The 26,216-nt window shown below is 45.4% G+C and overlaps 1 protein-coding gene across 1 annotated transcript in view; it reads right to left on the minus strand.

Moving 5' to 3' along the window:
- Positions 1-2,080: 2,080 nt before the first annotated feature.
- Positions 2,081-26,216, minus strand: part of tspan9a (tetraspanin 9a) — a 69,424-nt gene continuing 45,288 nt past the window's right edge. Inside the window, exons 2-7 of the mRNA XM_030095993.1 lie at positions 22,885-23,076; positions 18,415-18,489; positions 9,610-9,711; positions 9,174-9,305; positions 7,232-7,315; positions 2,081-2,748 (exon numbers count right to left, since the gene is read on the minus strand). Of these exons, the coding sequence (XP_029951853.1) occupies positions 2,677-2,748; positions 7,232-7,315; positions 9,174-9,305; positions 9,610-9,711; positions 18,415-18,489; positions 22,885-23,076 (657 nt within the window). The 3' untranslated portion in view covers positions 2,081-2,676. The remainder of the gene's footprint in view (positions 2,749-7,231; positions 7,316-9,173; positions 9,306-9,609; positions 9,712-18,414; positions 18,490-22,884; positions 23,077-26,216) is intronic.

Genomic DNA, 26,216 nt, shown 5'->3' on the forward strand with positions numbered 1-26,216 from the left:
AAGCCAATTAAAAACCGACAAGAGTGACTGTGGGAGACACTCCCAGGCAAACATTCTGCCCGTGCTGACGTCTGAGGCCTGGAATTAGACGGCGAGTTTTGGGTTTGTTTTTTTTTCTCCCCCCTTTCTTGTTCGTCCATGTTACAGAAATGTCCGATTTGCAGGGCGCCATCCAGAGTAATGAATTCTCTTTGCAGTTATAACACTGGGCGAAATTAAGAAAGCAGCCGTCTCGAGCCTCAAGTGGCTCATAAACTTTTAATCTGCAGCTAAATTCGAACACACTATTCATGCATGAGACGGCGGTGGAGGTTAACTCACCGAGCTCCAGAGTGAGCTGGGGTGGGATCATTTCGGGTGATCAGAAACGCCCTACATATGTGTGTATACACACACAGAGAGGCTCTGTCTATTTTATCTAGATTTTGAGTGATTTAAAGGGAAGATAGCTGATGGTTAACATGTAATGAGATTCTAATCAAAAACATGAAAAGAACAATGAAGATTTAAAGCTGCAGCAGCAAAAACTCTAAAATAATTTTGTGGAAAGGGAGTAAGAAAAAGACTAAGACGGATCAGATTTTTGTGTTAATAATTGCAAACTAAGTGATCCGAAATCGCCCGTCCAGCAGATTCCTGGCTGATTGCAGTAAATCGTCGCTCTGCAGGGACGGATTATCACAAACATTTCAGCAGCTGATCTGGTTCAACCGCTGGCTTGTTTAAAGCCCGTCCCATCAATCTGGATTCTTGCTTTTAAACCTTTTGGACTTTGTTAAAAATAATGCAGCCATCTTCTCACGATGTCTAATCGCATTTACTTTGGCGAGTACAATGTTACAGTAACCGGCGACAGCCAAACACAGCCTAATGATAATCCCCGGCTACAATGATCCCCCCCACAATAAGTCATTTTATACCGCCGCCTCTTCACAGATTTCCAGGCCCAGAGCAGATACACTGAAGGGCATTTCCTTTGAGTCGCCACAGCAGATGTGGAGAATTTGCAGTCTTTAGGAGGAAGGCTCCTGCTCGGGCCTCCGGTAGCGTCAGAATCAGCAGTAAACACACATAAACAGACGTGTCCTACAGGCGCTGCCGCCATATACCTACGAATCTGTCTCCCAGCTTTGATCTGCCTACACTTTAACCACCACATCCCCTTCTGGGCAGGAAGGAAAAAAAAAAAAAAAAAAAAAGGGAAGTCATGTTAAAATGTGAGAAGTTGCAGACCGCAGGTGTAAGTGTGTGGCGAGGGGGAATGTCAGCGCAGACAGTGTGTGTACATACGGACCATGGAGCTCATTGCCTTCTGACATAAAGGAAGAAAATTGGGGTGAAAACAGACAGATGGAGGCAGGAGGCAGCTGACAGCTGCAGAGAGAACGCATGAGCGGGGCACAGCGAATGGAGGAGATCTTCAGCGTATGTGGAGGAGAAAGGCAACACGCCCGCTCTGTCTTCGCCCCTTTTGCCCTCCTATCTCTGCGCTTCGATGTGCTCCATCTCTCTCTTTTTTTTTTTTCTTTCTTCCTCTCCTTCAGGTTGGACACACTATACACACAGAGATACACACATGTGCACGAGGCAGTCTGAATCCCGGAAAGGACAGCTTCATCCTGCACCCCTCTTCACCTGACAGAGCTGCTGGAGCCCCAATAAACAAGCATTTTGTACCATTTGTATTGTCTCACAGGGAATTGGAGCAAGATATATGTGCATGTGTGTGTGCATGTGTGTGCTTCACAGACTTGTGCATTAATAGGTATCACTCTGAGGAATACTGTTGAATTTAAGTATAAAATAAACCCACTGATGACTCCTTTCACTCACATGAGATTCCTTCATCACGCTCACTCCCGCCTCCTCAAAAACAAAAAAACAAAAAAACAAAGACTCACGGATTACATGACAGAAAAATCCTCTCTTGACATATCTGTGCCCCTCCACAGCAACGTCACGTCAAACGCAAACCCAGACACGTACACACCCGAGAGCACATTGCACTGATCTGTTCAACACCTACATTCCACAGGAGCGCCCGCCGCGTACGTTTAGCATAAAAAAAAAAAAGGTCTGGAACAAACAATGGCAACATATGACACCTGAAAGAAAAACGGTGGTAAATCAGTAAAGTAGAAAACTAGCATGCTATGTTGGATCTTTTTCATTTACAAGGGAAAAAGAGGGGCTGAACTTGGATCGACATGAGAAAAAAGAAGCTCCACAGGAGGTGGAGGGTTTCCGTCAGTTTCAGAGGTTCTCATCGCCTTCCATGGGTTGTTTGTGGGCAATTAGTAAAGTCTCAACTGTCTCAGTGTCCATCCGTCCTTCCAGCAAAAAAGTGTTAGTCCAAGCAAGAAAAGTAAAACAAAATAAAGTGAAGTGTACTCGAGAGGCGGAGCAAAACCGATGGGATTCTCTTCCTTGCCAAGCGGAGGTGTTCCTTCTCTTCCAGTTGTGTTACTCTTTGGCAAAATGAATGAGTGAGAGGAGAGAGCAGAGCGGAGCAGGAACACAGCTGGAATCTGTACAGAAGGTCTGGGAGGGGCGGGAGGGGAGGGCAAATAATGCTCTGTAGGGGCTGTAAAGTGAGGGGGAAGCAGGGCTGTTTCAACCAGAGTCTTATCCCATCAGGCAGTGGGGCTCCTCTCCATTGGGTGCCGCTGCCCAAGGCTAGGCGTCGTACTTCTTCCCCGTTCTGTGGATGTGGTGGAACAGTGTCATGGAGAACGCCATGCCCAGGAGCTGCAGAGGGGACAAGAAGGAAGCCATGATTTCTATACAGTACGGACGGTAAACGTGTCTTTCTAGAACGCTCTATTTGATGTCGACGTATTTCGCTGCATTGTTTGTTTTTTTTTCATGCACAATGAATCCTATAGTGATTTTTTTGCTCACTCTTCTTCTCTAAAATGGCCTTCAAATGCGAGCTCTGGAATCTCTGCGTTCGGGGGGGGGAGGACAGCGAGCGCAAGCATTACGCCCATGAAGTAAATTGAGATGCCACTGAATCAAAGTAGCCAGCGATCTCTTTGAAGTTTCCATTACCCCTGATATTTCTACATCAAACACAGTCACAAGGCTGATCCTAAAACCATTATGTAGCAAACTTCGGATGGCTGGGAAAGTGCAAAGAACTGTATGGCGCATAGTTTATAATAATAATAACAATTAAAAAAGAAGCAACGTGGACTCCACTGGGGATTCCTGTGGTTCGTGATTAGCCTGAGAAAACTGCTGATTTGACTTCAGTCAAACCGCACTCAGAAGAAAAGGCCACCTTAAGCCACTGTCAGTCATAAACATGAAGGTAAACATCCAGCCAGGAGGGAGTTAGGACCAACAGTAAGCTGCTACAGGCCCAACCTAATTATTTAAATGCAGCTAATCTGTGCAGTGGGGAAGTTTCTGCTGTCTGCTGCACTCAGCCTGAGTGAGCCGGAGAGACTCCTGCAGGACTCTCCAGGACTCAATCATTCATCCCTGCTTAAGAACATATAAATATTGCTGAGATTTTTGTGAAAACCAGTGAGAATGAAGATATATGTACAGGCCTTTTGCCCAAGTCTGTCACATACACTGCGAGTCTAAATCATTCATAACCGCTTCTAAGAGCCTCTGGCTATTATGTAACACTGCAGACTAGCGAGTCATCAGCTCTTCATGATGCATGTCATCCACCTTCCCTTCCAGTCCCACTAATCTGACAGGTTGAGGTCTGACGGGGTCCCTTCCTCTCTCCTGACTCCAAAGAGCGAAATGTGTATGTGTGCGTGCAGAAAACAGAGATTTAATTAAATATTGTCAAACCTTATCAGTCCTCAGACATGTCTTTATTTGTCAGTGTTCTGCATGGCGAGGAAAACAGCGTCACGCTGTGTGTGTGCGGCTGTATAGACGGGAGACTTTTCTATTTTTTTCATGTGGCTGGAAACTTGAATTCAAGCTCAAGCATCGACTTTTTTTTTTTTTTCCTGAGGACATTAAAAATTGCGCAGAATATCACAAAACTCAACAAGGAGATTTCCTGCTGAGGCCACCGTGCTTTGAATGAGGCCAGGATTCAAGGATTAGCAAACTGAAAACTGCTCTTGCGTGAGACACAGTCACAGACATATCAAGGTGGGCAAGGAAATAAAGCCAGAAGGGCTGTTCAAAGCAGGGGAAGGGAAAAAGTGTACTGCGGGGAATGAGACTGCACAGGCAGCCATTGTTGTCGAGGCTGACCCAAGAACAGAGCCGAAGTCTGAACACGGGGATCGTGCGGTGAATTCACAATGCGGCGCCGATACATTCCGCAAATTATAGACAGTCTGGTCCGTCGCACAGGGAGCGATGAATAAACACAGAGACGTTCACTTCCACACATCCATCTGAGGGGGATGGAGTCTGCTGATTTGTTACATTTTGTGCAGGTTTCGGATTCACGGGGAGAGCTTCACACAGAAAGTATCCAGCTGGTTAAATCTGTAGCAGGACCCCTGACCTCCCGGCCGCTCCGTCATTACCATCGCCTCCCGCTCGGCTATGAAATAAAACATCGTGCTGGGAGGTGAATCCCGGCTGACCGTCGCAGGGCAAGCACAAAGACACACACACACACGCAAAACTTCACAGGCCCAGCTCAGCTTTACATGCATGTTTATGGATTAAGGGAGGAAACCCACGGACGCACAGGAAAAACATGCAATCACAGCAGAGGAAGGCTCGAACCTGGACTCAAACCGGGAGCTTCCTGCTATTTTTCTACTATTGCACAAAATAGGAATATACCATAGAATTACAAGAAAATGAATACAAACATTACCATTAGATGGTACCACATTTCAGTGGGATATGGTTTAAATCTTGTTGCCCCAGTTTTCTTGCCTATATCCTCTTGTTCTTGTTTTTATTATGGGTGATACATGTCTACACATGCCTACACCGCAGGAGGGAAAGGGTGATACCACTGTGTGTCTTTATACGTATAGCAGAACTGACAATAACGCTCACTTTGACTTCGTGACAATAAAAAAAAACCTAGGATGGAGACACAACAAGCAGAGAGAAGTAAGAACAGTCACCCAAACCACCCAACACATCAACTCAGAATCACAGGGATCCTGTTTGGAGTGTAGAAAGTTCAATAATTAATCCTTAAAAGGGGCCAAAGAGGGAAACAACTTAAATGATTTATCCAGAGAGTTCCAGAGTTCAGGCCAATGAAATTTAACTAAAAGTCGGTTTGGAGGTGTGATAAAGTGGTAATGGGAAGTCTTTTGGGTTAATCACTGGGTTGGAGTGAATGTCCGATGACAAAGGAAAAGTTGCGAAATGTGTCTGGAAGGTTTTTTTCAATCGTCATTATTATTAATGACTTCATAGAAACATATTCACGCTTGTAGAGCATTAAAAAAGTTAATTGGTAAAAGTTCAAACGATTTAAGCGGAGCTGCAGGTGACCCCTGACTTCTGGAATATGAGATCTTTCTTCTTTTTTTGTATTTGATTAGGTGGAGGCGGACGCCAGGCGGCCCAGACAGAATCCCAATATGTGAGGTATTGCTGTGAGGCGGGGTTTCTAACCGCCGCGCTGCCCTCATCAGGTTTGTTTGTCGCAGACTACAGTGAGAAAAAAAAAAAAAAAAAAAAAAAGAAGGAGTGGAGGGAAGAGGATGAAGAACAGGATGAAGCGAGTTTCTGGTGACTGCTGAGATCAGTCGCCGTCTGAGTCGTCACACACACACACACACACGGCTCGCCGCCGCGTAGCTGCAGCTAACATTTGTACAGTTGTTATACTGGCTGACGGGGATGAATAAACACAACACAAAGAGCGCGGCAGTCGAAATACTGCCAACACATGGTGAAAAGTAACTTGGGCTTTGTTCTGTCTGGAGACACTTTCGGAACACGTTCTTCTAAGTAAGAGGAAAAAACTGCAAAGAGCGTGAAAGTGAGACACTAACTGTATAAAGGGGGAGAGATGTGAGGCGTGGTGCAGACCCGAAAGAGAGACAGCAGCACCGGAGGAGAATCTATCACCCCTCCCCACAGACGCTTTAATCTCTACCTGCTCCTCTGCATTCAGCATCCCTGCTCTCCGGTCTTCTGATGGCTCCTTACACACCTGACTGCAGCCTGTCGGCGTCGGACCGGGAGGCTTTGATTCTTCAGCGCAGAGGGCCGTCAATATTCCGAGTTGCGTGGGTGAACGCAGGTTTTATAACTCTAAGACTCAAAGACGCACATGTTTCAATGGAGTTTATTACTGATCACCGGCTTGGATAGGTGTGTGTGTGTGTGTGTGTGTGTGTGTGCGTGTGTGCCGCATATTGACGTTTGTATTCGTCTATAATGAGATCTTCTTTGGATTTGTTGGCTGTGTTTGTGTGAGTGTGTAATTTGTTCGGTGTGTGTGTGTCCCTACAAGGGTATGTAAATGCCTCTGTCTCCACTTCCATCCTCACCTGGCTGCATGTTTACAAATGGATTTTGCTTCGCTTCAGCTGCGACACAGATTGGTCCGCCGGCCTAGACCTGCAGGCTCAGGTTTCATCCCATCCAGGTTTGGAGTTCTACCCCGGCGCTGCGCAGTGTTACAAAGGCGGCGTGCCCGGGGAGACGTGGCGCAGACCGAAGGTCGCGCGGCCTGACAGACGCGAGCCTGCCAGGGCACCGCGAGGGCAAACAAAACCCGAGTTAAGGACGAGGTTCTGTCACGACGGGAGAGCAGCAGAAATCCATTTGTCAAAAGCGCCGACTGCGGGGCCGGCGCCAGGTGAGGGCGGAGACACTCGGATCCGCTCGGAGGCACACGTCTCAGCGCGCACACACACCAAACAGAACGCACAATCAATTTGCATTGCAAATGTATGCATCTAATTACACACATTTTCTTTATGCATACTCAAATCTGGAAGTGGACTTCACTTACACGGCGCGTTTTTGCCACTTCAGCAGTATCAAAGTGCGGCACATTAAGCATTCATGCATGCACTCACACACTAATATGTTTCCATGCAACGTGCTCAACCTCCATCAGTGACTTGATCAAGGACACTCGGGACTGGAGGAGATCCCGCCCCGACAACCGAGCCACAGCCACCCTCAAGTTTGGTGCTAATAAGTACACTTATTAGAACGTCATCACTGAGACAGCCTCAGTCATCTATGGACACAAATATAGAAGTCTCCACACAAACGCGCCAGACATGAAGAATGAAGGCAAAATGGATCACTTTACCTGTACTACCAAGATGACCATGCCTATGGTTCCCAGCAGATGCTTATTATCATCCAGCCATTCCTCCACCTTCTCGAAGCAACCCTGTAACAGAACAAAAGCTCATTTAGAGACAAAAACTCACTGGAATTAGAGCACGTCAGTTTCATCTCCACTGCCTAGTTCATAGTTTTGCATGAAAAATGCATCTCCTCCATACACCCGTACACTCCGATGCACGACTGAAGGTGAGGTGATAAAGCCAGTGAATTAATCATGAGTGAACCCGTTCACATGTCGACCGATACGGACGGAAGTCTGAGCAGACTCCTACCTGAGTTCAAACAGGGGTTACCCGCTCACTCGCTGGGACTTAAGGTGAAGAGTTTAATGGAGAGTTCAGATGCAAAGTGCTGCGCGCTGTTGAGTGCGGACGGCTGAAGCAGCATGTAAAACTTAACCGTAAAAGTGTGTGTCGATCTCCTCTGGGCAGGATTACATACAAGCTCGGAGTGATGAGCCTCCCCGGCGCGCCAGCTCAATGTCGACCTATTCCCATAATTATAATACAGCTTTTAATCCTCTGCTTTGGACCTGCTAACAAGCCACAACCCAGACCACCAGCAGATTAGAATTGTAATGGGGATGACAACCGCTGAACATTGTTCTGCGAGGTATTTGGAGGAAAAAAAGAAAAGGGCTGTTGTTTCAGTATAGTAGAAAAAATTATTGCCATCACTAATCAAAGGTGCTTTAAATACACATAAAAGGCTGTAAAAGCAACTATAAAAGAGATGGACTACAGATTAAAGCTGTATAAGGCATAAATGTTCGCACTCCTTGCGAATCAGAAGGCATTAAACTGATTAATGCCTGTCAGCAATGTAATTAAAATAGGAGGCCATGTGAAGGCATGCTCTTCAAAGGTAACATAAAACATGACGATGCATCTTATAGGCACAATCCCTCGAGTATAATAAACAAAGACACACTATAGAATAATGGGAGCAGAAATGTAAAAAGCCTCACACATTTCAGCACCAAGGGCAGCACCAAGTCTTTTAATAGCCATTGTCTGTGTGTGTTTTTTTGTGTTTCTTGACTTATCTTCGCAGCAGTTTTAGATCTCTGTGTGGTCACTTTGTCTTTCTCACTGGATCCACTGTGTCTTTTAACTGTCAATTAATTTTTTGGCATTGTTCTGTTATCTTTGGTTTTATTCTTCCATCTCTCTGTAGTGCCGATGTGCGGTTATGTGCTTGTTTTGTTGTGGTCATTTTCCATTTTGCTTTAGTGATTTTGAGTCTCTTTTTTTGAAGCTTTTGTTTGTAGTCATTTTATTTTTCTTCCTAGAAGTTTTCCAAGCCTGCGTCACTCTTTGCTGCCTCTTTGTAGAGCTTTTATTAGCTTTCCAGTCATGTATTCAGTGGAAAATCCGCTGAAAGACGCATCCCCAGCAGCCCGGCTCAGTAGGACCAGCTTCACAGATGCACCATATTGCCAAAAGTATTTGCTCAGCTGACTAAATCACTGAATTCAGGTGTTCCAGTCACTTCCAGGACCGGAGGTGTGGAAAATCAAGCACCTCGGCAGTGGTAGGATGCCGCCTGTGCAATAAGTGCAGTCGGGAGATTTCCTCACAATCAACAGTTAGTGGCACTACAACAAAGTGGAAGTGATTGGGGAACAACAGCGGCTCAGCCAGACAAAAGTCACAGAGCGGGGTCAGCGGCTGCTGAGGCACAGAGGTCACCAACTCTCTGCTGAGTCAGAAGCTCAAGAACAGCGAGTACAGAGCTTCATGGAATGAGTTTTCTCCAACAATTCCCCGCAAACACTGGACTCACATCCTATTCAATCCTATCGTTGAAGAATATGTTCATATGCATTAATACGTTTGGCAATATAGCATTTATAAGCATAAAATGCGAATAAATTCAGGTCAATTTCAGTGTCAACTCACCCGGTTCCAGAACATGTTGGTGGAGTTCCGCCCACAGTTCTGGTAATGCTCCTGGCAGCAGCGGTCGGGTACGACCTTTTCCTTCAGGGCCTCGTGCCAGTCGGTGTACGCTATCACGCCACAGCACTTCCACTGTGAAGGTAACACACACATCAGGCACAGCATCAGTAAATGCCTCTCGTCAGTCCAGGAAGACCTGATCCAAACTTTTATGCAAAATATGCAGTAATTAGTCTCTTTGCTTCAGAGAAGCACAATAATGGCATGAATCATACCCCATCAGCCGGTACGGACTTTTAAAAACACTAATGCTGCAGCTCCTCGCCAGAGAATACATTATCGGAAGTACCTCATTTGCATCAATGTGACTTTTCCAGCGATGCTTGCGCTATTGTTGATAATATGGAAGACGATGGCGAAGGCGGCGTCCACCTACCTCCGCCTGGATGATGTTCCAGGCATTTCGCAGACCTATGTTGTTGTCTGAGTTGTAGAGAGCCAGCCCATCCTTTAGATCCTGCTTGGCGTTCTCACTCACCTGATGATGAAAAGGAAGCACGAGTCTTAGTTAGAGGCCTTGGTTTAAAATACTTGGCTCAGCAGGAACAGTCCACTGAGCGATTGCATTCATTACAGCCTTCCTGTAGCCTTGATGCTGGAGTAGGCTGATGAAGCATGAATCTTTGTGTGGGAGCAATGATATTATTGTGCCTCTTACAAACTGTCTCTGTGTTTTCACACAAAATCGAGGCGTATTGATGGTGCCTGCTCACGGTTCACGGTGAAACTGAAGCCACGGTGCAGATAAACAGCAGTTTCGGCACAGTTCAGTTACAGGTAACCTTCTTTTCATCGTCAAACAACCATTCTAATTGGACTTTTTTTCTGTTTTTGGGTGATATCTGCACAGCTGACACATAATGTGTTGCTTCCCTTCCCACATCGAACGCCACACATGCCCTTCAGCTGAGACAGTGAATCATTTTCCTCTTGACTGCACCCCAACAATGTGCTCAGGGTTGTGCCATGTCTGATGGAGATTAATATCTCATTGGATGTGTTAATGAGATACAAAATCAGAGCTTCGGCTCTCCTGCAGTTTGCGATGCCTGTGGGGATTTGCTAACTGCCAGGACAGATTGAGAAGCGCTTCTGATACGGGGTAATTATGACTGGAAAAATGACACGCGCTGCCAGAACCATGCTGTACATCTTCAGAGGCAATAAAAGTAAAATCACAATAAAAGAAACATACTTTCTGTAATCGTTAAAAGCTCCAGGCTGAAAATTGTCCCCCGAAATTTATATTTTTTTAGGAAATCAGCGTACTTTAAGAGAGGCGGCATCGGAGCTGTCACTTCCGAACACAACAGGGCGCTCTCAGCTATTCTGCGATTTCTTTACTCGCGGTGGAACCATTGGTATTCAGCTCAGACGCTTTTTGCAGGCTGCTCAGTAAATCCTTCAGCGGAGGAAAAAACTGAACACAGAAGCAGCCGGCAGGTAGTGTCAGCCTGCTTTTTTTTCCCTCCTTCATGAAATACAGTTTTAATGTCACTTGAAGAAAAAAAAAACACGAGGAGTCGAACATCGAGTCAGGAAACTGAGCTATATGATTAAAAAAAAAAAAGTCATTTGTTTGACCAAACTGAGATTAAGCTCCAAATTAACTGCTTCAGCAATTTATTGGTGGGAATAAAAAAAAAAGCCTTAAACCCTTGTTTTCGCAGCTGTGAGGCTTTTGAGATATATTTGCTGAATTAGACATAAAAGTCAAAGTGAATTTCCACTGAGTAATTAAAGTTTCTCTGGTAATAAAATGCCTCAGTGATCATTAATCATGTGAAACCATTTTTTAAAAAAAATATGCACCGAAAGCTTTGAAATATGACAATCAGTCAAGTGTCATTTGAAATCCCAATCTCCTGCCCTCATCGTGCGAGCGCGTTGTTGCAGGGGAGGATCTCTGCTCCGCACTCCAGGCTGCTGGTCCCATCATATCCGCCCTTGAGCAGGCAAATGAGATGTAGAGCAGCATCATCAATCTCTGCTTCACACTTTGTTTCTATCGTCTATCTCCTCCATCTGGGCTATATGTGATGTTGCTCGCTCATTATCGAGTCCTCGCGCTCACGCAGCCACCAGAGAGCCCCCCTTCCGCAATAAAAATCATCTTCTGAGTCTCCAATAGGTCTCTGCACATCTTCCATTTCATGTTTGGAAGTCTTTGTTACAGCCTGAAATGAAACTTAATGATCCAGATTTACCGCTAACGAGAGGCAGACAAATGAGTGCAGAACAAACAGGGATTTGATCGCGCAACACTCTGACCCATTTTCGCAGATGAAACCATATCTTTGTTGCATTAGCCTATTTTTTTATTTATTTTTTTATTTTTTTTTGTCTGATACAGAAAACTAACTTCCAGACTGTATGTGATGCTGCTGGTACTGGAAAGTGTTCACAAAAAAAAAACAAAAAAACAAACAAACCAAAAACAACACGCTGCGATCACACCTGCCTGCTGGTAAGTTTTCCCCGAACGTTGCCAGAAGGCGTCAGTGCAAAATACTTTATGTGTGGCGTATTGACAAATCCCTGAGACGCAGCGGCACAGATAAAGCCGGTGGCTTCCTCTGGGCTGACCACATCCACCTTCAGCAACGCAGGACGCCACATTCATCACGCAAATCTAGAGGGTCCAGCTCGGCCAGCGAGGGAAACGCATGAGTCACAGCGGCGGCGGAAACGGGGAAGGAGGCGCTGAGGCCTGTCATGACAGGGCGGGGGGAAGGAGCGGGCTTTCTCCTCCAGACTGATGTGTGTGCTTTCTACCGCGGAACAGACAGAGGATGATAGATCCTCCGTTAAACACCTGCATGTCACCCGGGATGCTGTAATAATACAGCAAACCTTACAAAACCACCATAGCTACCAGTACGGCTGTGAAACAGCCTTTTCTTTTCTTTATTTTTTGGAGGAAAATGTGATCCCAGCACAGAGGCGCCGAGGATTCCAGCGTGAGGACGCTCCACTGTCAGGATGGGGCCTCAGATCTGATGACACACTAACACCCGGGGGAACAGGTACACTGGGACCTGTCACCGAGCGGAGGCAGAGCTACAGCGAACACTCATTACCAGAGCACATCGCCACGACAGAGCTGACTGCTCCAATTCCTCGGCAAATGTGAGATCCTGTCTTTATGTCGGTTCACGAGCGCTGAATATATACTGCAAATCACATCCTACAGATCAGGAAGCAAAGGTCACCCCTGCAACCCTGCTTCAGTCTCTGAGTACGGCTGGCGAACAGCAGAGTGGAGTGACCAACACTCAGCCGACACGCGGATGTTTGCAGAGGATGGATTTCACTGATATTTTCCCCGCTTCAGCAGTCTCACAGCGCTTCAGATGGTTCGTCACATTCACACACCGGCTGGGAGGAGCTCAGCCTTCATTGGAGGAAAGCCGAGGCGCACACTGACGTACGTGATGTGGAATATTTTACCTTCGGCTTCATATTTACACTTGAAGTTTCTACACTTCACACTGCTCTGATGGTAGACGAGGTTAAGAGGAGTCATAAACTCTGATCTGAAAAAAAACAGGCAGATGTTATTCTGGTGGTTGGTGCTGCTCTATAAACTGGGGAAGACTAACAAAATGACGCTATTCAGAGCGGCGAACTTACTTTCAGTCAATTGATTTGTGGTTGTATCTCCGAAATAAACCTCCTGTGCGCGTCGAAAAACTGAAACTCATCTTTGGTCCTGTCTGGACCGGATGAGATGGGATCGAACCGCCAACATCAAGATTAGACGACGCCAACTATCGCCTGAGCTGCAGACTCCCTACTAGACGCTGTGATGGGCATGAACAGGTGTTCCAGTTTGTGCCCAAAGTACCCGCATCTACACGACTTAAACTTACCACTTCCTGTGGTTACAAAATTCAAATGATGTTCGCGTTCAGTGCAAAATGAATCATAATCGCCGCACAGCAATTTCGTACAAAACGAGGGAAGAAATAATCAAAGTGCAGGTGGTTTCTACGCAGGTGGTTTGGTAAACATATCACTCCGAGAACAAATAAAGGGAAAAACGACAAGACCATCTGCGACAAGAGACTCCACAGATGGGCTAAGGTAACGGTACATGCCACGTATAAAATTGAGCTTGCTAAAAGTTTCATTTGTCAGGATTCTGGCATGTTCTGTGCATGGCAACGGGAGAGCAGGGCTTGTATCGACACGCGTTAGGGAAGAATCAGTAACATCACCTCACGATCACACCCACAGATTGGAAAAGAGATTTAAAAAAAAACTTATTTGACAATTCTGAGACAAAAACTCGTAAGTTAACAGAAAGTTTCTCGGTAGTACAATCTGCAGATATGCAGCAGTATTAGTTCTGATTTGGAGGTTTATCTCACATCAGTCTTCTCTGCTTTCAGAACTTGTTTCTCTTCCACCATCTCCAGCAGGGAAATATCTGATTCTTTAATTCCTACATGCCCAACTGTGTTTGCCTGCAGATAACGCAGTTTGCACGTCCGCTGTTTGGCGCTGGGTTGGTAAATTAGGTCCTCAGAACTTCTGATGAAAAGAATTGAGAGTGAACCAAACTGAATGATGTATTAGCTAAAGGTGTAGGATGCATAGAAAATACAGAAGCGCTTTAGTTATTGGTTGTGTAGTCATGAGAAACCCTGACCCTTTGCACACGTCCAGTCAACTGGTTGATTTTTAACATTATAGACTGAATGCAAAGCTTCCTTGAACACAAAAATCTAATTTCCATGGGAGGGTTTCTGGCCCACACTAAGGATACCAAACAGTCCTAACCTTGTTTTAATAGATCTATTCATCCATCTTCCTGACCTGCTTTATTAAACTCAGGGGTATCAAACGTAAGACTCATGGGCCAAAAATGGACTGCAAGAGGCTCTAATTTGGCCCACCAAACCATGCTCTCATGCTGAGTCTGGAAAATAAAGCATAATGGGACATTTCATTGTAGTCTGCAAGGTATGGTATCATTAAAAAAGGCTTGATGTTTAGACTGTAGTCATTTTCATTAGAAATTGTTAGGTTTTGCAAAAAAAAAAAAAAATCGAACATTTGAATTAAAAGGATTATATGCCACTACTTCACCGTTCCAGGCCACTGAATACAGAACTGGGCTACATGTGGATGCTGAATTAAAAATTCTTTGGCTTCTCTGATCTAACTTGTGGTCGATCGGGTGAAGGCGAGGCTCGGATTCATCACAAATTCACACTAACAGATAATCCCAAATCAACAGTTATCCTAACAGCCATGTGTTTGGACTGTTGGCCGAAAACTAGAGCATCCAGAGAAAACCCAGGCAATGCAAGAACATGCAATCTCCACGTGGAAATGCAGGCAGCGTGGAACGGGAACAGGGTCAACTAGCTGAGCCGCTCTTATTATTCATCCATGTATCCTGATACTGCTTTATCCAAATCCCAGAGGACTGGATCCGATCCCGAGGGGGACTATGGGAGAAAGTCTAAACACATGCAAACCCCACATGGAAAAAGCCCCTGATGGTGATGCTACATACAAGGGGTTTTCAATCGTGATGTCCCTGTGTCCTACATGGCTCTTCCTGTTATAATAACATAGGTTGCAATCATCAGTCTCCTTATTGTGCTTTTTTGATTTTTTTTTTTAATTGGTTATGACAGACTCATTAGATTAAGTTGCTCTCCAGAACTAGGATTACTACTGCTTCATACCTTCCCCAATATCAAATAAATTAAGGCGTTTTGAGTTTCATCATTCTAAATTTTCCATGGAAACAGGCACCACGAGTCGTGCCGAGCATTAAAGTGTGCATTCGCACCAGTCTTGACTCTGCTACATTCAAAAATAACTAATTCGCCCTTTTTTTTAAAAAAAAAATCCCTTTAAGTAAGACACATTCAAAGCAGAGACATCCAAAACAAGAAGTCACTTATTTCAGTTTCTGTGAATGAAGCAGAACAAGTTTTGCTCCTGCGCTCTCAGATCACAGAGGCACTGCTGGCATGTCTCCAGTCAGCTGAAAGAACAGCGCCTCATAATCAAACACTAAGCAGACAGTCACGCTGCGTCTTCAGGCGTCAGCCTGCGCTCTCCTCCAGGATAAAATCAGGTCAACAAACTGCATTTTCTCATCTAATTTGTTACGTTCACTCGGCTGCACCTCATTCAGATGCGTTTAGTGCTTTTATCCCCTCTCGCATGAACGTTATTGGATTACATACTATCAGAGCAGCCTGGCTCAAAGTGTCAAATCCTTTGACTCCTGGGAAAACATTATTGTTGCTCGCGTTGCACGGCTCTGGACAAGCGCAGTGTTTATTGCCCTGAAATCGTAATAAATTACGTGCAGACAAACGGCGGAGCTGGAGGTTTTCAAACGGCGCATCATTAAACTGGAAACTTAATTCCTTCAGTTGCTGTGCGAGCCTGTGCCGGGTAGCCCGAGGCCGGGACACTCGGCAGAGCCACGGAAACGACCCCCGCCTCCCCCCCGCTGCGTAATTGGTCTGAAAAAATAACGCACGTCGAGGAGATGGAGCAGAATTCTGCCTTCACGCAAACGGAGGGGATGGCTGGACGTGCCTGTTAAGAGAGACCGATTCAGGACGAACCTCCGCTCTTCCCGGGCTTTTCCTTCTTCTTCCAGGACGTCATTACTTCTCTCTTCACTCGCTTTAAAGTTTGCAGCGACACTTCATCTCACTTTTGGCACATTTGTCCTCTTTTGATCCTTCCTTTCGACTATTTTTATGTACTTTAACACCTTCCCACATTGCACATTCATCTTCCTTGCCATCTCCAGCTTTGATGTCTCATACTGCTTTTTCTCTCTCCTCCGTCCACCTGAATTCTTCTACACCTCCCTCCCCTCCCTTCCCCCCTTTTCTCCATGCATTTCTATGCACATTCTTCTGAGCTTTCTCTCTCGCTCGGCTTGCCAGGTTCTGCTTTCTCATTCCGAGCTAATAAACCCTGGCTGGTGTTGGGTTCAGCGTGTTGGGTCGGCGGCGGCACAATGAGGTCAGCGCGTTAAAGACGGATGGCTGTAATCTGGTTTGTGGCCCAGCCATCTGCTGCAGTCAGCTGGTTGCTAACTGCAGGGCCAGCCTTTATTATACTACGGTCTCTACATGGCATTTAATCAGAGAGCTTAACACCACTGGGCTGCAGGAGGAGAGGGGGGGCGCCCTCGCATGAGCCATACCTGGAGGCAACACTGCCGGCTTCCAGCAGACGAGGAAGGAATTCTCCATCACCAAGAAACAGCGCTGCCGCTTAAGCGGGATTATAGTGGAAATGCAGGAATAATAAGAGAGACGGGGTGACTAAATAGAAGCTGTGAGAATATCTGCTCTTGCAGCAGAAGCGGGTGGAATGTGTTCATATCTTTCGCGCATCTTGCAGACAGCTTGTCTTCCGGAAGGATCACAGTCTGCGCAAAGCGTCAGTCATGACTTAAAGATGACCCATTTGAAGAAGCAACATATCTGTTTTGCAGGCCTCCGTCAAACGACATTTAAAAGCTGCCAGCTACTGTAACGTCTTCCAGAGTGGTTAATAAATGCCTTGTGATTAGAACATCAAATAGGAGAAGTGAATTAGTGATTCCTCTGATCACAGCCTGTAGCCGAAGATGACGAGACCCTCACAGGGCGCAGCGCATCCCGACAGAGGGTGGCAAGAGGAAAAAAAAAAAAGAGAAGAAAACACAAAGCTAAATATGTGATGGATATCAATTGTCTTTCATCAGATCCAGTCAGTGTTGAACACGCAGCCTTTACATTTCCAGAGCGTCTCGTTTGAAAATAGCATTGTTCTCCAATGACATTTGAAGACTGCTGAAAGAAAATAAATTTGGCCGTGAACTGCGTTATCATGGTTTCACATCCCATTAGGCTGAAGCCAGGATAAAAAAAAAGAAAAAGAAAACTGTAATTGGGAAAGATGCAGTAATCATAAAACGCCGCGGCAGTTTGCTTTGGCATGTGCGAATTCGACGGCTCACTCAGTCGCTTCCCAACCTCTACTAATACAGACTTATTGGATTTCTCATTTAGGAAATCCTCAGCCCATCGCGGCTATCTCTTCCCACCTTCACAGGTAGCGAGGAGGCACATGTGTGAAGTCAAGAGGCTTCCTATTTAAATTCCAGCGGAGGATCAAGGTTTGCAGCTCCCCCTCGTCAAGAGTTAAGCCAGTAATATTTTGCCGATAAGGCAACAGACATATTTACTCCTGACAGAGTTTGCCTGCGAGACCTGATCCGAATCTGAGGATGGATCGGCTGCTGAAAGAATTCCTTTATCTGCCTAACACATTAAATTTAAGCAATAACCCCAGAACAAAGAGGGGGGGAATTAGCCAAATTCCCGCGGGTTGTGCAACATAAGAGACTGAATACAGAAACAGACGTTTCATCAACATGTTGCCCTTGAAAACAGCGAGACGCTTCAGCGCCGGTCCGGACCAAGACACTTGTCGTCTTCAGGATGAAACACTTGTGGTGGGATCAAGCTAAAAACGCCTGCTCATGGATGTCACCGATATCCAGAGCTTTACATATCGTCATGTGTTGTCACCCCGTGGACTTCCACCTGACTTGCCCTCACGCAGGGGGTCATGGGAAATGTGTCTGGGACTAATCACAGGGAGCCAACTGCTGGGATTGGGCTGCATCTGGTGGCCTAACCTCTGACCGCTGTGTTAACGGTGGAATGAAGTTATTCGAGCTCCTGAGGACAGTCAGATGCAAGAGGAAGTAGTAAAGCCTGGGAGCAACTGGAAGACGGACGTCTTCACCATGCCAGCGACTTTTATTGCCTTCTCCATTTGTGGTGCTGTTTGTGTGTCTGAGAGTATTTATTACCCAAACCTGTTTTCACACTGGGAAGACTGAAGAACTAGATGGAGAAAATTATTCCTCTTTTAGGGATGGACACATCTCAAGGCTAAGCCAAGGTGAAAGTTCAGGAAGAGGTGGTTAGGTTTGGAATAAGTCTTTAAGATACTGTTCTAAGCCAAAGCAATGTTTGCGAAAGTAATGAAAACACAACATGTGGGCACATCTGAGAACTTTCCAAGGCCACGCTTGGCACTGGGTCTCTACTACGAATAAGACATGTTGGGCCTCAAGGACGCAGGTTGGAGCAATACAAGACTTAATTTAATTTCTCGTGAAAGCTTAACTTACCTTATCTGAGTACACAAAGAAGAGGATGAGCAATATCAGCTCCGCCAGGAGAATTATCAGCAGGACAATGAAGAACTGTGAGGAAGGGAGGGAGAGATACATCATTACTTCATGAACAACGGTGTGGTTTGCTGTGCATCGCATTCATGTGATGACTGCCTTCCTTGTATCATATTGTATGAGGAATTCAAAACAATTTTTTTTCTTTTTCATATCATTACACAAATAGAGGTGATAAACTACAAATGCACACATGCTAACACAGTAAGTCACAGTGTGACTGTCTGGAGGTGAACATGATATTTTTGTGACCCTCACAACAGAAATGTTCTCACATTTAATAGATGTACAGACACTTTGATAAAAATAAAACTACAGATTAAACTTTTTTTTAACTGATACCAACACAGGTATGGGGTCCGATACTGCATGGAGTAGTCGTACTCGTAAAAGATTCCCGACACAACCCGGCGAGTACGACGTGATGGCGTGAGTCAGCAACGTCAGCAGCAGGTTGACGAGACGATGAACCATGTCCGCGGTTTTACATGGTTTAATATTAATATGAAAGAAAAACTTTAAGATGGACGATAAACTATGTCCGGTTAAAAAAAAAAAAAAAAAATCAAGAGATAGTTCGTACAATGTCAGCAACATAATCACCAGAGACATCGGACCAGCAGACGCTGTACGGTGCTGGTGGTGAGTGAAGCATCAATGCAAAGGCCAAAGGTTGGTCTCGTACCTGTACTTCACAAAAATGGTATTGGTGCATCTTTGTGAAAAACAAAAAATGCAGATTTGAATCGCAGACTTTATTCCTAGTTTTTGATTCTGGCCGTGGTCGGATCGATAAAAATGTCTGCACATGTGCACTTTCACATGCACGCGCAGACAGGCAGGCAGACACACACACACACACACACTCATTTATTTTCTGAATACTAAACTTAAGCTGGTAATCGCCCGGCTGGACTTCAGGCTCATATAAAACACTGTGAATTCCATTAAAAACTTGAAACGGAAACAGGAAGCCTTGGCTTTTAGCCACAGTTAACCATCGTCTGCTGCTTTGATCCTCAAACTCGAACTGTGAGTCGTCCTTACGGCGCTCAGAAGAGGAGGTGAACCGGTTTTAGGAACGTCAGGAATACCAATGAAAGATATTTGTGCTTGAATTCAGGCAAGTAAAGGTAGAAGAAATAATTACTTGTCACCTCGCCCTCACAGTGATTAAAGTTGCCCATCCATGATATAAATGATTAATGCAGATTGCTCACGGACAACGTGGGAGTGGAATAATAGTTTTCGCTTTTAAAGAGTTACAACTGTTTTCTGTCAAAGGGACAAATGAGAAACGCTCGTAGCCCATTTGCTCAGGTTAGATTTCAACAAAGAACAAAGGGAAACAGATAGCTTGGATGTCTGAATGTAACAAAATCTGCCCATCAGCAGCTTTTGAAGCACATTAATCATCAAACTGTCTTTTGTTTACTTTGGATGGAGAACAAAAAAAACAGTGTTAAAAGGACAGAGAGCATCTTGATGAAGCTGAAGCCAATGACTAATAAAAAGCAGGGTGCTTAAACAAAGGAGATGAAATGTGCTTTAAAGGTGCTGAAGAGCAGGTTTTGAATCATGCGGACAAAGCAAAGGTAAATGTTTTCATTTGTTTACAGCCTTTATGCAAAGATAAGCGTTTTTCAGAGGGAGCTTAAAATATACAGAGAAAAAAAGAGCGGTATTGATCGACTCGGTTCATTCGAAGAAGAGAAAAAAACTAACTATTCAGTTCAATTATTGTCACATTGCATTTTTCAAAGTTACAGTTTATGATTTTGCAGCAGAGTGACTGGACGTTCAGACAATTTTGTAATAAAATAAAGACATGCAGAAGGGGCGATAAGGAGCTCTGAGCGCTGGAGAGGAGGGGAATAAGGTTTAATACCTTCTAAGATTAATTTCCAACACATCCCTGCATCTCATCAACTCCTCTCCTCTCTCGACAGCTTCGTATTTACCCAGCTTTTCTGCACGCGAACCCAGGTTTTCAAAACCCCTCCTCCGTTAATTCTAAACTCATTTGGGAGGAAGGAGCCTGGCTATTATTCATGTGGAGTCACACATGAAACAGTCATGACAGCCGGGCGCTGCTGCCGGATCTGGGCTGTCAGTTCATCGTATCACTGTTGTGCATTAGGAGCTGGGTTTTTTTTTTGTCACACTTCACCCGAAACTGAAAAGGAGCGTTACTGCAGGGTGGACTGGTGGCGCTTCGGTGGCCCCGGCGTGAGAAGACGAGCACACACACACACACACACGCAGCTCTGAGGGCGGAGGCTCTCATTGGCTGTCATTTCATACTTTAACGGTTTTTAAGAGTTGCTGCTTTAAGTCACATATCCCAAATGTTTTCTCGCCCACTATTTTTTTTTCTTTTCTCTTTCAATTTCGTCTCATAAACATTTATCTGGCAGCGAAACAGAAGGACTCAAAGTTTGCCGCCGCAGATTTCTCAGCTTTGAATATTTCTAATCCAAAGCAAGCTGTCCGCGCAGTAATTTCAGATATAATATGTCAAGGTGAAGGCTCAGATCTGTTTGCTCTGGGAGATCTAAACATGCTCTGATGTTTCCACGTCCTCAACCCCTCCCTCTCGTCCTCTGAGTCTGCTGAAATGGACAGACAGACTTTAAAAATGAACGCCAACAGCATTCGCAGCCAAAAATAAAAAATCATCGCAAATTGTCACACTGAGAGAGACTTAACAGGAAAAAAAACTCGAGTTTCATATTTTCCATTTATTTTTTCCCCCTGATTGCAGCTGCCTTCCTCCCCTCATCTGGCTCTCCCTCCACTGTCTTCCTCTTTGCTTCACAGTCGTTAGGCAGGTGAAGGAAGCCATGTCTAACACTGAGGATTTGGCGAGGCTTTTGACTGATGCAAGAGCTTCAAGGGATTGAGCTGTTTGTGATGTTAAGTACTCAGAGCCCCGACTCCACTTCTCATTTAAAGTTTCCATACATGAAAGTTTTTTGCTTTCTGCAGGAGGATCCACGGAAAACCTCATTCCATCGGGTGAACTTTCATAATTAACTCGGCGCTTAAGATAATACGCTTGTACAATTCCGTGCAAACAAGTGGAGGGTTCAGACAGTGGAGACTTTGTAATGAATAAAAGAACGTTCTCAATTATTTGACTCAGAAATATCAAGTCCCTTTCACTGTGCGGAGTACAGTATGTAGACACTTCCAGCCAGGTACTTCACACAAAAGCTCCCCTGACTGACAGTCCGCTCACCGGGCTGTGACCGAGAGCCGAGGAAGTCACACGCGTGGGTTGGTGTTAATTTGCGGTGAGGGAGAATCCCATTGCGAGGCTTTAATTTCTCTTTGTGAGCCCCTGTGGCTCCATACAATGCAGACTGAACCATTTCTGTCCGTCATTTACCTCCACCGAGGATTCAGGCCGGAAGACAAATACAAATCCGCTGCTGAGCTCTCGCCGGCCTGTCGCTCTTACTGTACAGACACTTTCACTGGATGCAAACATTTGTGCGCAGCTTGGCACTATATTAAATACCGTGTTGACTTTTAACAGAGGAGAAAAAAAAGTGGAGAAAATCCTTGCAGGAAGCAGATATGAACTGTTCCTTAAATGCTAATGCAGAGATGCTTCAGTTCCAATCGTCCCCTTATTGAAAATAGAAGATAACTGTTGACAGATTAACCAAAGAGAATATTAAAGATCATTTGCAAACAATGATGATTATTTTCCTTCATATTAATAATTTAAAGAAGAGACTGCAAAAGAGGTTGTGTTAATTGCTCTTGTTCCAGTTTAGAAATGGAATAAAATCATGCAGCTCATGTGAACCGAGGCTGCTCCAGCGTGCTGCTGCACGGAGGAGCAGGAGGATCCCGGAGGAAAGAATCTCCAAACCGCCGGCGTCGATCGTGCTCTCTCGTCTGCCTGCTGGCGATGTGGCTGACGGACAACGCCACGTAACACTAGACAGATTCTTGTGTTCTTGAGTTCTTTCATGAGTACGATTACGAGTGCTCCCTGCAGTATCGGACCAATATCAGATACGAGTGTGAGTTTTATTTGAATCTGTTTCACAGTCCAATGTGAAATATGTCTAAATTCTTTGCATGCATCATGAGTTTTTTTTTTTTTTTTTTTTTTTTTTTTACAGAACTTGTTTTGGTTCATATGTTGGATGACGAGGTTGTTTGTCCTTTTCCTGCACATTTTCTCCACAGGATGACCATGCTGCCAGTGTGTTGTTGTTGTTGTTGTTGTTGTTGTTCTGTGAACTGAACTCAGAATTGGGTTGTTCCCAAATGGGAACTTCCCCAATTCCTTGCTGCCTGGATACACAATTATTTGCATGAATGGGAGGAGAGTGAGAAAAAATGCAGAGCGTTCACAGTTATCTGTGACAGACGTGTCGAGATTTGACTCACGCTCAGAAGCAGGCACTTGTTTTCCTTGATGGCGCCCAGGCAGCCGAGAAAGCCCGTGATCATGACGATGGCGCCGATGCCAATGACCATGTTGGCGGCTGACAGGAAAGGAAATGAGGGTGAGAAGGTGGCGAAGCTGCCCTGAGACACGGAGAGCCAGATGCCCACGCCGAGCAGCCCACAGCCACATAACTGCAAGGGAAGAAGATAAGACAAGGGGCAAAGGTGAGGAGAAGATAAAAACTTCATTTTAGGACCAGCCGCAAGCATAATAAACAAAACAAATGCGTGTTTATTCCTCGTCTGGCTTCTTTGAACTCGACGGAAAACCTCTTGAACAACACCAAAACCCAGAGTGAGGATAGCATCAAATTAAAATAAGTCCAACCTCAAAAGACCCGAGGCTCCAGTTTCAGTTTCCCTCTGGCTGCTTGAGGAACTGCCCAGTTATAATCATACATCACCAAACACTGCACACAAAAAACAGGAGGACTTACACCCATTACAACTATGATAAGCCAATAACAGCTTTGCAGGAGATTAGAGGGAGAATTGGACATTGGCCGTGCTGGTTTTGCACATTCAAGCTGATTATGTTGAATCCAGAACAGACATTTCTGCCAACCCGCTGGTATTAAAACCTCCAGACACACCTGCAGTTGACACGAGCCCCGCCTAGAGGGAGCGCTGCTGCAGCCTCAGCCCGCCGCCCTGCCAGGACCCCTGCAGGACGGCGCTGCGAGTCCATTACCGCGGGCAAAGTGTTGATGGAGGGCTGTGAGCGGAGGAGCGGAGCTGATGTGTTGGTCCATCCATCAGAGATAAGAGCCATTCAGCATGCACACCACCTGGTGAAATACTGTCCACGAGCTCAGCACTGACACTTTTGCAAACGTCTAATTGAATGAAAAAAGAAAAAAAAACAAAAAAAAAACAGCCAATCTTGCCATGAATAAAAAAAAGAAAAAATCCAAAATGAGGTAAAATATAGGACCACGGTAAATCATCTTTTCTTCCCCTCCGTTCAGTCGGCCTCCCCTCTTCCTCTCTCATCTTTGCACCGCTGTGCCAGAACACTTTAATGCCTGTCAGCAATATGCACAACAAACCTGCTGTGCCTGCAAGCAAACACACAGCGAGGCCCACATTCATCCACAGCGCAGCGGCCCGGTCGCCGTCAGGTAGCCATTACGGAGAAATATCATTCCGCTCCACACTGTTCCGGCTTCCCTTTTCACAATGAAATAATTAATCCGCCGCACACGCGGTGCTAATTTCCAGGAGATGACAAACTTTAACTGACAAATGGCGGAGCGGACAAACCTGGAAATGGAGAGCACTTAGAGCACTTCTACAAACAAACAAGTGCAGCTTGGGTTTGACTGATCGCCCGAGCCTGATGATCGGCTCCGCCGCACCGCAGGCCAGCAAAGTGACTTATGGCGCATTATCGGGCTGCAGAACTCTGTTTCTAAGTGATGCTAGGCGGTTGTGAGTATCTCTGGGGCTTCGGCTGCAGGCCTCAGGAGGTGGCGACGGACAGTTCGGGCCTAATGAGCCCTGCAGGATCCCAGGATACACAAACAATCTCAAAGTATCTGATGAGCAAAACATAGCTCTGAACAACCTGCGACCTGCACAGGCTGACCTCTGTGGACCCCAGCTCTTCAGTCTGTTTACAAATTATGTTTAAGCCTCAACTTATGGGCCGAAAGAAATGCAGTTCAGAGTAAGACTGGGTGTGCATTCAGATTTTACAAGTCAATTAGAGTTTTTTGAGGTCCTGATTCAATTTGTTTAAAATGATTTCAATTCATTCAAATAAATCCCTGTTAGAAACTGAAGGCACCGACGTGTCTGCTCAAATATCCAGGTATCAAAATGTCTTTTAAAGCGTTTACTTAAAGACATGAGGTGAAATATTGAGTAAAACCCACCATGAGGACAGAAAGTGCAGTGTGAGACATCCTTCAATCCCGTTCTGACTCTGCTTTGTGTCTGGTTTCGGTTTCAATCAAAACCATGTATTAAAAATGAAAAACTGACAGGAAACTAAATATTTCAAAAAGGTTCTGCAAGACTGCAGAGTAGCCTGTTGTCTGGGACTCCAGAAAAACAACATAAAAGCGAGAACAGAAACAATACGCAGCGTGCTTCAGACTAATAAGAGGCATGCTCACACTTCCTCGCTGATTTCCTGAGTGTGATTTTGTAAAAAGACTGAGGCGTGTGCTCAAAGTCAGCTGTCAAGGTGAAACTCGAGGCTCGGCTGTAAATAGGCCACAGCCAGCCCCCCCTGGAGGAAAAGAGCGCTTATTTACTCATATGTGGCAGAGAATTTCACACACTTTTATGAATGAGCGGTGTGAGTAAGACCACCCCCGAGAGACAGAGAGAGATGTGCAGCGGTTCCCAAAGACTTTCAATCGTTCATAATCTAAATAATTCAGAGGCGGCTGGTATTCATTGGGAGGTGCCCACTGGCTCTTTACGCTCCCCTGATTAAAAAAGGGGGACAATAGAAATGTCAATTAAAAACGGTGGTAAAGGTCATGTCTTTATGTGGAGTGGGGAATATAGAGAGCCGCAGATAACACCATGAGGATAGATTATATAGAGCGTGAGGAGCTGCTCGAGGAGGCAGGGGACGAATAGTACGTTTAAGCGGCCAGATAGATAGTGCGCGGATTTACTGCTAGCAAGGGGCAGCAGTGGGATCTTTAAGAGTCCAGGTGGGGAGGGAAACAGTGCCTTCTCTTAATTGTGTTTAATGCCCAGTGAAGGGAGGCTCGTCCAAGTGTGTCGCTCTCTTAAGTGACTGTGAAACCACCCAACCCCCCGCTCAATCTGTCTGCGCCGAGCCAACAAGGAGCACGCTTTAATCTCTGTCCTGCTTCTACCCGCAACATTACGACGACGACGACGACGACTACGACTACTACTACAACAACACACTGCCATCAGCCCTTTGTGTCTGTGCCACAGGAAATACCTCCGGGATCAACCCTGATCCGGTCCTTCAGCTGACATTGGCATGTATGGCTCAGCTTGACCTGAAAGTCCCTCTGCTGAGCTTCTTATCTGCCTTTAATTGTGGGACAGTCATGTTTTGATATCCCCCATCTGCGGGTGGGGGTTGGAGTAAACCCCAAACACAACAGAGACGGAACAGAGGAAGTCGATCGATGTTCAGATTCCGTTGGGTTGCTACTAATATTTCCAAATGATGATGTTAATGAGGACTTTACAATGGAGCATTTATAAACAACATTTATGTTTGCTTTTTTGTTCTATCCAATTGTGATCTGGCACAACTGATGTGTTTGACCTAC

This window comes from Salarias fasciatus, chromosome 7, assembly GCF_902148845.1.
Source record: "Salarias fasciatus chromosome 7, fSalaFa1.1, whole genome shotgun sequence".
NCBI lineage: Eukaryota > Metazoa > Chordata > Actinopteri > Blenniiformes > Blenniidae > Salarias > Salarias fasciatus.